Below are 9,714 nucleotides of genomic sequence, written 5' to 3' on the forward strand. Positions count from 1 at the left end.
CCATCTACTTTCCATCCAAATCTGCTAGCAAAATCCATTGAACACCCACGTGGAAGCTCTAGAATTTAAAGATTAATTAAATTTATCATTTAAGAATAAAAACATAATGATGAAAAATAAAGTGTTAATTTAAACTATTATTTTGAATCCCATTTAGTCTTAAAATGTTGAAAAAATATATAAAAATTTACTGTTGAAATAATAAAACTCAAAATTGAATCCAATTAAAACTCGAAATTGAAGAAGTTTAAATTTTAATTTTTTTAGGTTATAATATTTTTCAATCTTTCATTACCAACTTATTTTATCCCACTCTAAATTTAACAAAAGACTAAAATCTTAAAGTTTTCACTCAATGGAATTCACTTAAAAAATAAAAATAAAGATACAAGTAGAAGAGAAAAATTCTAAATAAAAATACTCTTATCACTTAAATTTTGGTGAGTATTGGATTTTTTTTTATCTCATTCTTGTATCAGGATCTTTCTCCAAAGATTTTTCTTATATTTTTGATATATCAACGATTTTGGACGGAAAACAAATGGAAGGATATCATTGAAAATCCTCAATGACATTGTGGGTAAAATTGATGGATGCTAGCATTGATAACAACCCTGCAGGTTAGGGGTCTTTCTACAGGTAATCCTATTTTTCGGACTTTTTGAGTGCACGATTATTTTGCAACAAGAACCACTGAACCTTCGCAGGCCTTTGAAGAATGTAGGACCCGGTATAGGCAGCTAGGGAGGAGTCCTTTTAATGCAAGGTGGTGCTCCAACATCGATCGAGTGGCTACGAGGTAGGCCACGAAAATCCATCATGTTTTAAGGCTCCAAACTACAATCAATTCTCTTATCTTCTGAAGATGAGGTGAATCTATCATTTGGGTTTCTTGTGGTTTTATGGCCCTTCACTTGGATATCTGAGGATAACAGTCACTCTCTTTATTTGGTACAGATGTGCTGTGATATAAAAACCTCCAAATGTCCTCCGTTCTCTTCCTTGCGCTTTTTGCATCTTGTTTCTTGTCCTGTATTTCCTTCTCTTCCTAGTCTTTGTTTCTTCCTTATAAGTTTCCTCTGTTTTGTCCCCTTCCGTCAACGGCTAGCTAGGAGAACATGTATCTTTACGGCCACCACCATCGTCTTCCTTGCTTGCGTTGCCACCCACATAGCTACATTAGGATGGTAAGTTGGTGCGATCCGGCCCCTCAGCCCCCAGCTCACGTAGATTTTAATTTTTATATCTTGAAGAATATTCGTACATGCATTTTGCACTATCTGGAGTACTGCCTTGATTCAGATTTACTGTGCTTTTGTTTTGGACGGACGTATACATAACAGGTTCAGCATCTGATAGAGAGATGTTTGCTCCTTCACATGAGCAGAGACCAATGCGTGAAGGCACTGGCTAAGCATGCTAGCGTTCATCCACTTGTTACACTTACAGGTCACTTGATCGATCTCACTGGTTTTCTGATCACGATAGTTTTGGCTTCTTTAGCTAATAAATATACTTGACTTGTGTATGAATGTATTTCTTGCAGTGTGGAGAGAACTACAGAAGGAGAATAGGGACTTCTTTCATGCATATTTCCATTCAATTTCTCCAAGGCATTTCACGAGTAAGAGCAAATTATCCCCAGAACTTACAAGTTCTTGATAACTAAGCTAGCTTTAGCAGCCATAACCTTACATCTGCAGATGTGTGGTGCTAAAAATATTGGGAATTACATCAACTTGTATTTATAATTTTCAGGCAGGCGTACTCGAAGGGTGTCGAGATTAACGAGGGAAATATAAAATTAAAGTTCATGATGGGATGACCTGCAAATACTTCACGATCATCGGGAAGCACGTGGATGTAAAAGCTATATTTATGATGAATTATAACTAGGGTTTGGACGGTATATGCCCTCAGGCCTCAACTAAGTATTATAGTTTTTATATATATATATATATATATATATATATATATATATATAATTATGGGTATATGAAACATCTTAACTAATTTCTGAGGCCCTCAACTACAATGTTATAGTTGAATGTGATATAATAAGATATAGGAAAAAAAAAATAAGAGGAGATTTACAGGGTTGCTAACCCTGATTATGTAATTCCTCTGGGGACTAGCTTTCCCTTTAATTAAAAAAAAAAAAAAAAACAGTATTAAGATACAAGAAAGTCTTGGATATCAATGTTTTCTTTTCTTTGTTTCATTTCTTTTTTTGTGAAAACCATTAGTATTATTTTCTATAAATATTAGAGAATTAATCTAAATAAATAAAGAGATAAAAAATGACTGGTATCACTACTAAAAAATAGGGCTATTGGCAACTATTTAATCAATTGCAAATAAAACTAAAATTTATTTTTGAAAACATTTAGCAACGGAATCAACAACAAAGAATATTAAATGCATATTCGCCATTGTTGATTTATCAGCAACGAATTTTATTGTTGCTGATATAAGAATAACAAAAAATCTATTATTTACAAATAACAACTGGCACTTCATTGCTGATTAAATGCCAAATACGCCAGTTGTAGTGAATGAGCAATGAATTTTTCATTCTTGATTTATAAATTAGTTACAATCAGTGATGAAAAAATTGTTGTTGGTTATATGATTTTTTTAAATTAATTTATTTGCTTCTTTTACCCAAAAGATTTTTAATTTTTTAATTTTTTAATTAATTATTTATAGATATTTTGAAAGTTGTAGAGAGAGAGAGAGAGAGAGAGAGAGTGTATTATACTCATACAGCCTCTAAGTCATACGATAGTGTGAAATCCTTCCAAACTGCTACGTTATTTCAGCTTGAAAGCTCTCTCTTTTTCACATTTTTTTTTGCCTTCTTTTATGTCTCATATCAAAAATCACGCAACCTATATGGTATAAATTAATTATTTGTTAGTAAATGAAAAATAAAATTTTAATATTTGGAATAAAATATATCCTAAATTCGATCTTACCTAATTGCAGCATGATTCTTCCAAACCTTCATTGCAACATTATTATCAACTCTCTTCCATTCAAATTTCACCTTGAAGTAAAAAATTTCAGTAATTACAATAAATGGTCCAAATTAACATAAAAAATATTTAAGTTAATACAAACCTTGTAAACCATGCATTGACGTGCAGTTTCCATTCAGGATATTTGAAAACCAAGCTCTGTTGAAACAATGAAATTTTCATCGACAATCTAAAGGCCAATGTTATTCACTACAACATTTAATAGTTTTACCGATGGAATTTTTCCGTCGGCGTAAGATTACCATTTCATCAGTGTAAAATTTACCGACTCATTTCCTGACGGAACACGTCCGTCAGAATAACATTCACCGGTAATTCGATGATCTATCATTAATTCTATCGGTAAAAAAATAATTAAAAACGGAAGGTTTTATAAATGGAAAATGCACTCCAAAAAAAAATCCTACTGGAAATATGTTGACGGAATAATTTCATCAATATATTTCCATTGGTGATAGTGGCATAAGCAATAATTTTTTTTAAACTCTCTGTAATACATCGAGGGAATAATTATCTCTGTATTGTCATTGGTAAATCACCGATGGAATTATTCCATCGGTGATTGTGGCATATACAATAAATATTTCATAACTTTCTGAAACATACCGACGGTATAATGCCATTTGTAAATCCGTCGGTTATAATTTAAAAATATTTTAAAAAATAAAAATTGTGTAGAATAAATAATATAAAATTGTATAGAATAATAGTAAAAAAACTAATTAATAAAATAAATTGAAAAATGAAAAAAAAACTAAATAATATAAAATCCAAATATTCATTACAATTTTAATTGTACAAAAAATAATTAAACTAGAACAGTGGCGGCGCTAGAGGAGGAGGAGGAGGAGACTAGTCGTTCCCGGGACCATACAACCAAAAAAGAAACTCACACGTACCACCCATCTGTGATCTCATGTCCATCACCATCTAGCAAAGTTGTTCATAATCCGCCGAGAGTTGCTGATATTACTCAGTGAGATGAGTCGTGTGTTGTTTCAAAGCCATAATCTCCTTAGACTAGGTGCTCGATACTAATTCAGAGCTCCCAACGATTGAAACACAATAGGTTGCCTGCAAATTCTAAACTGTAGTGTTGAAGATTTCATACACCCGATTTTTATCGGGTCCACCAAACGATCCTACCTCCATCTAAGAATTCGGATTAAAATCTAGGTGAGTTGAAGAATCGTCCCCGTATCTCTCTCTCAACCAGCTATTATATGTCTCCTAAAAAATAAAAAATAAATCATCATATTCAATTTAAGAAAATAATAACTTATGAAATAAAATGGTTGAACAAACATACCACGAAGTGTTGAGCGTGGCTGTCGACGAACTATTGCACCCACTTTGGCAGTCTTCACTTTGCATGTACGTCTCTACAAACAACTCTATTAGGCTCGGCTCATGTCCAAGAGACGTAACCTGTAAGAAAAAAAAAATATTACAAGTTAAATATATTTTTAAATAACAACAAATTAATTAACTTAAACTGTTTTTGACAAACGGATTTTTTCAATAAATGCAACAAAAAAAAAATAGAATACTTTTAGAGTTTTTGTAAGAAATAAAAATAAACAAAAACATCAACATAATAATGGCAACATCTACGCAAAGTAATAAATCACAAAACCTACACTAAAATAATCACGAAATTGTTAAGAGGGAAAGAGAAAAGGAATATAAAAAAAAGTACCCTTTTCTTAGCCGGAGAATGTCTTTATGATAGGGTGGTGATTCTTTGAGAGAGAAATAGGAAGAGAGAGAATCGTGCAAAAAAAAAAAATAATTGAGACAATGTATGTCGCAGAGGGTGATGGTTTTGAAAGAGATAGAGAGAGAGGTGGGATAGGAGTATATAAGATATGCAACACCATAAAAACTGAAAACTGAATTATAATTGTCTTCGATGAGGTTTTCTAGAGAAATTTTGGGTGATATTTTGAATTTTTTATGGAATATTAGTTCTCTTGAAGGGAAATTTTGGATTTCTCACATAATTTTTTCGAATAAGAAATCTAATTTTTGCTTTATAACTAAATGCATGCCAATAATTTAGTTTTCTTAAGTTCATGAAATATATATATACACATACATGTCATTAATAATAATAAATAGTCAATTTACATATTAATTAAAACTATTTGTTTTTTCAAACGACCTTAAAAATACCCCCCCTTTTCATATCAATATGATGAATTTAAAAGAATTTAAATTCAAAAACATTAAGAAAAATGAGCATAACCTTAGCGCCACATGTTTCTTAACATGATTTCTAAATGCAAAATAGATTTTAAATAAGAGTAGTTTGGTGGGGGTGGGGGTGGATGAGATATATGCTGAAGGGATTTCTGGTGTTCTCAAGTGTAGATGTGATACTCTCCCTATCAAATACTTGGGGCTTCCTCTAGGTGCAAATCTCAAAAGGATTTCCACATGGAAACCTGTTCTCTCTCAAATTAGAGGACGACTCAACTCTTGGAAGGGGCGGTTATTATCCCTGGCGGGGAGAACAATTTTGATTAAAAGTGTAATCTCTGCCATTCCTCTCTATTACATGTCTATTTTCTGCATTCCAAAGACAGTGGCTCGCAAGATCACATCCATGCAGGCTCGGTTTTTGTGGGGTGGGAGTGTTGATAACAGGAAAATTCATCGGCTTGCTTGGGATACAGTGACAAAAGAAAAGAAAATGGGTGGTCTAGGCGTTGGGAATATTTCAGCAAAGAACAAAGCTCTCCTCTTCAAGTGGATTTGGAAATTAGGAAGCAATGATAAAGCTAGTTGGGCAGATTTTATTAAAGCAAAATACAGACCTCAGTTTATAAATGGGATGCCCACGTTCAAGAAAAAACTTTCAGGGATTTGGCGAGGAATCAGCTCTACTATTACTAGCTTGGATCTTGATAGCTCTCTTATTCGAGCTGCTTGTACTCTTAAAATGGGTAATGGTAATCATGTTAAATTTTGGTTAGATACTTGGTTGACTGGCTTTTGCTTAGCTAATTCTTACCCGACCCTCTTCCACCTATCCTCCTCCAAATCAGGGTTTGTTAGTCAGATGGGATACTGGTTAGAGGATACTTGGTATTGGAATCTGAAATGGAGAAGGCCCCTCAAAGCTAGTGAGACCCTGATGGTTCAAAGCTTAATGTCTGATCTTAATCTTGCAGCTATTCATCGATTGAAAGAAGACAGGTTGATTTGGGAATGGGGGAAAGACGGAGATTATACTGTCAATTCTTGTATGCTTGCCCTTGAAAGAATCAGGTATGCTGGTTCTCCTACTTATGTCACAAATGTATGGAAATCCATTTGCCCTCCAAAAACAGAAATGACTTTATGGCTAGCCTTAAATGAAGGCCTTTGCACAAGAGCGTTCCTGGTGAAGAGGCATGTTCTAAGCCCTCAAGAGGACAAGTGTCCTTTTTGTGAGCAACATTCAGAATCTATATCCCACATCCTCTTGCATTGCCAAGTGGTTTGGAAACTATGGAACAAAATTGTAGATTGGAGAGGTTTGAGTTGGGTAATGCCTTATGGCCTTGACGACCTTCAATGTCAATGGCTGGGTCTTTTGCAGGGCAATCACTGTAAGTTTGAAAGAACTGTTTGGGGGGGCTTTATGTTTAACATTGTCTGGACTATATGGAATGCTAGGAACAACTTGATATTTGAGGATCAAAAGCCAATATGGGAAGATATCCTATGGCTTTTGTTTTGCTTTGCTGCAGGATGGATCAGGAATCTCAACTCTTCCTTTTGGTATACTGGGGCCGATCTATACAGGAATCATGAATGCATTTCGGCATGGTCTGCTTAATTTCTGATTTAGTGTGGGTTTGTTTTTGCTTGGACTGATAGTAGGGTTATAGGTTTTCTTGTATTCATTTATTGTATGTTGGTTGATGCCTAGCTACAATCTATGTAGCTAAAGCTATAGCCCTGCTCGCACTGTTTATTCTTTCTTTTTTTATTATATCTATTCTCGATTTCAACAAAAAAAAAAAAGATTTTAAATAATTCATGTTTATTAACCACTAATTAATTTTGACATATCTCTATATTTTAAAATATATTCAATTTAATTAATTTCACAATTTTAAACGTAACTTATTATGCCAAATCTCTGCACTAATTTTAAACGTAATTTTGTGATCTCTTCACCGAGCATCGGAACGACGGAAAGGGTTTCTCCACCAGACCCTATCCAAACCAGAGAGGATCGAGGAGGTTGGCGATGACAGATGAGTACAGGAGTGATGGGTTTAGTCGAAAATTTGTAGAAAAACTCGCTAGTCAATCTTATCAGAGAGCAAGCTAGATCAACATTCAAGTGAACTGGTACTGTTCTTGCGACAGAACATGCATCGATCCAATATCATTAAACCCCTTGAAAACCTTGAGTTTCTTATAGTCAGTCAGTCTTTCACAACTAGCAGTGAATCTCATTCCCGAGAGCATCTACCTTAAATGGACGTGAGATCTAAACCCAACCCAAACCCTAAAAGAGAAACAATTTTATTCTTTTTCCAGTTTATACAAGTCTCGATCATTCAAAGGGTGTCTTTGCCCACATGTAATGCCTTGGAACCTTTCTTTCATGGAAACCTTTGCTTTCTATGTTGACCTGAAACGTTTCAAACAGAAAGTCATGCATCCACTTCAGTGGCATAAAATACTACAAAAGTCAAGTGTCACAGAAGTCTTTACAGCGCGTTCAAAATGACCCCAAAAGGCTATTTCATAAATTTTAGATGCAGTAGTAACATGGAGAAATTAGCTAGCTAGAAAGTGACTAGATTTGGAATAGTGATTCAAAAACTGAACTGTTTTTCCTCTTGTGTGTGTGTGTGTGTGTGTGTGTGTTAACAATTATTAGCAACCTAATAAAAATTTCCCTGAGCCATGCATGTTCTGCACAATATTTTCGTTCCTAGAAAGAAAAAACATTCCACGTATAATGCTACTCTAGCTATATACCTCAGCTGCATCAGAGGACCATGTGCCGTTCTCCTCTTCCAAGCCAATGCTCTCTCCATCATCTTTGTAGTGGACATGGGGGCAATGGGCCCACTGAAAAGAGTTAAACATGATCAATTTGAATTAAAATACAATATGTTACTTTAAATCAGTTGAGTTATTTGACGAAATTTACTAGCTCGTTTTCATTTCCCTCGATTTGGTTCTTTGCATGATTGAGTCTCAGAAATCTACCTAGCTAGCTAATTATTGGTTACTCCAGAAAATTAACTTACATTTTTTGCAGCTGTACTGAAGGCTTCTTTGTGAGCCATGTTTGGATTTTCAGTTTTAAGCCTTCTAATCTCTTCTCTGCTAAATATATATTTGTAAGAACATAGTAATATATCAAGGCTAAATCGATCGTGTACTAATTAATATAATATCTTAATAATATTGCTTACTTGATGAAGCAGTTATAAGCCGATGGTGCTCTCTGTCTTTTCTCCGGGGCTGTAGAGAGATAAATAGTTCAATTGATTAGCTAATAATTAAGTAGAAGAAATTAACAAGAAATTTACTATAATATGGCTCGATAAATTTGTTAAACTTACGTTTATTAATGACACGATTCACTGGATTAATTTTGTCAATATCTTCATCATTGTCAGAAGAGATTACAGTGAATGAACTTTGCGTGTCTAAGCCTTTTTGAGCATTGACTTCGTCTGGACTAAGCAGTTCTTTTTGCTGGAGGGAAAAATAAGTTCAAAGATTTATTCACTGAACATAAAAGAACTTCAATATGCTAATAAATTAAGCTAGCTACTAATAAATTCTCAGGAAAAATAAAAAAGGGGAAGGTCGAGAAGAAAACACTAACAGCTGGGATATGTTAATTAATAGAACCTGATGAATTGAGAAGTAATATATATACCTCATGATCATGGCTGAGAGAAGTTAAGAGATTGAAAGGGAGAAAAGAGATTTTCGTCAAGTTGACAGAGAGGAGGCTGGAGCAGTGCCCACATATCACAGTCACCGCCGTGGATGAGCTGCTGCATGGAACACTTACCTACAACATTTGAGAGAGAGAGAGAGAAAACACAAGATGATTAAAAGGTGCACGGGATATTAATATTTAGTGAAACTCTATGCAGATGCAGCGCATTACAAGTAAAATGGTGGTACAAAAACCACACTGTACATAGCAAATCTGATCCGGAGGATCAAAGAGATGGTTCAATGTTGACATTTTAATTAGTAGGTGACTAGCTTGCTAGGTGCTTGTGGCTGTCTGTGTCTCCCTGTGCATGAGAGAGAGAGCGAGGGCGAGAGAGAGGAGAAGCACAGAGAAGTACGTACGTGGGTCTTCTTATAGATTGGAAGAATTTATAGGCTTTAGACATGTTTTTAACGTATGAGTTATGCCAATTAATGTAATGAGGTGCATAGTCTCATTATGCGTACATAATGTACTTTCCATAAGGCTGTTGCCACATATTACAATAAATCAATGTTGTCTGTTGACCTACTTAATTAGGATAATTAGCACTTCTGTCTGATCGTTTACTTTAAAGAATTCCTATCTGATCATACTTTTCTTGATTTCAGATTAGTTTACTGCTACTAAAAACAACCCTTGGAAACTTCAACCTCAACATCTGAGGTTAAGAGAGAGTGGTCCAAATTTCTGTGATGGAAAGTA

The 9,714-nt window shown here is 34.4% G+C and overlaps 2 protein-coding genes across 2 annotated transcripts; one reads left to right on the top strand and one right to left on the bottom strand.

The window, feature by feature from the left end:
- Positions 1–929: 929 nt before the first annotated feature.
- Positions 930–1,942, top strand: LOC118045448 (uncharacterized). The gene is made up of 4 exons (XM_035054090.2): positions 930–1,187; positions 1,344–1,449; positions 1,547–1,624; positions 1,759–1,942. The coding sequence occupies exons 1-4, from the start codon at positions 1,119–1,121 to the stop codon at positions 1,800–1,802; spliced, it is 297 nt and encodes a 98-aa protein (XP_034909981.1). The 5' UTR covers positions 930–1,118; the 3' UTR covers positions 1,803–1,942.
- A 5,654-nt stretch (positions 1,943–7,596) lies between these two features.
- Positions 7,597–9,261, bottom strand: LOC118045449 (axial regulator YABBY 4). Its single transcript, XM_035054091.1, has 7 exons — positions 9,181–9,261; positions 8,944–9,081; positions 8,621–8,756; positions 8,471–8,519; positions 8,303–8,378; positions 8,028–8,120; positions 7,597–7,674 (listed from the first exon to the last, which is right to left on the bottom strand). Exons 1-7 carry the CDS (start codon positions 9,259–9,261, stop codon positions 7,597–7,599), a joined length of 651 nt encoding a protein of 216 aa, XP_034909982.1.
- Between the last annotated feature and the right edge of the window lie 453 nt (positions 9,262–9,714).

The sequence above is a fragment of the Populus alba genome, chromosome 10 (assembly GCF_005239225.2).
Source record: "Populus alba chromosome 10, ASM523922v2, whole genome shotgun sequence".
NCBI classification, from domain to species: domain Eukaryota; kingdom Viridiplantae; phylum Streptophyta; class Magnoliopsida; order Malpighiales; family Salicaceae; genus Populus; species Populus alba.

What these genes read in the sequence shown, in the direction of transcription:
- LOC118045448 (XM_035054090.2), top strand. Translation starts at nt 1,119, where the DNA reads ATGTATCTTTACGGCCACCACCATCGTCTTCCTTGCTTGCGTTGCCAC. An exon ending in CACATAGCTACATTAGGATG is followed by an intron (nt 1,188 to 1,343) that starts GTAAGTTGGTGC and finishes TATACATAACAG; the next exon opens with GTTCAGCATCTGATAGAGAG. An exon ending in TCCACTTGTTACACTTACAG is followed by an intron (nt 1,450 to 1,546) that starts GTCACTTGATCG and finishes TATTTCTTGCAG; the next exon opens with TGTGGAGAGAACTACAGAAG.
- LOC118045449 (XM_035054091.1), bottom strand. Translation starts at nt 9,261, where the DNA reads ATGTCAACATTGAACCATCTCTTTGATCCTCCGGATCAGATTTGCTAT. An exon ending in GAATCGTGTCATTAATAAAC is followed by an intron (nt 8,520 to 8,620) that starts GTAAGTTTAACA and finishes ATCTCTCTACAG; the next exon opens with CCCCGGAGAAAAGACAGAGA. An exon ending in GCTTATAACTGCTTCATCAA is followed by an intron (nt 8,379 to 8,470) that starts GTAAGCAATATT and finishes TATATTTAGCAG; the next exon opens with AGAAGAGATTAGAAGGCTTA.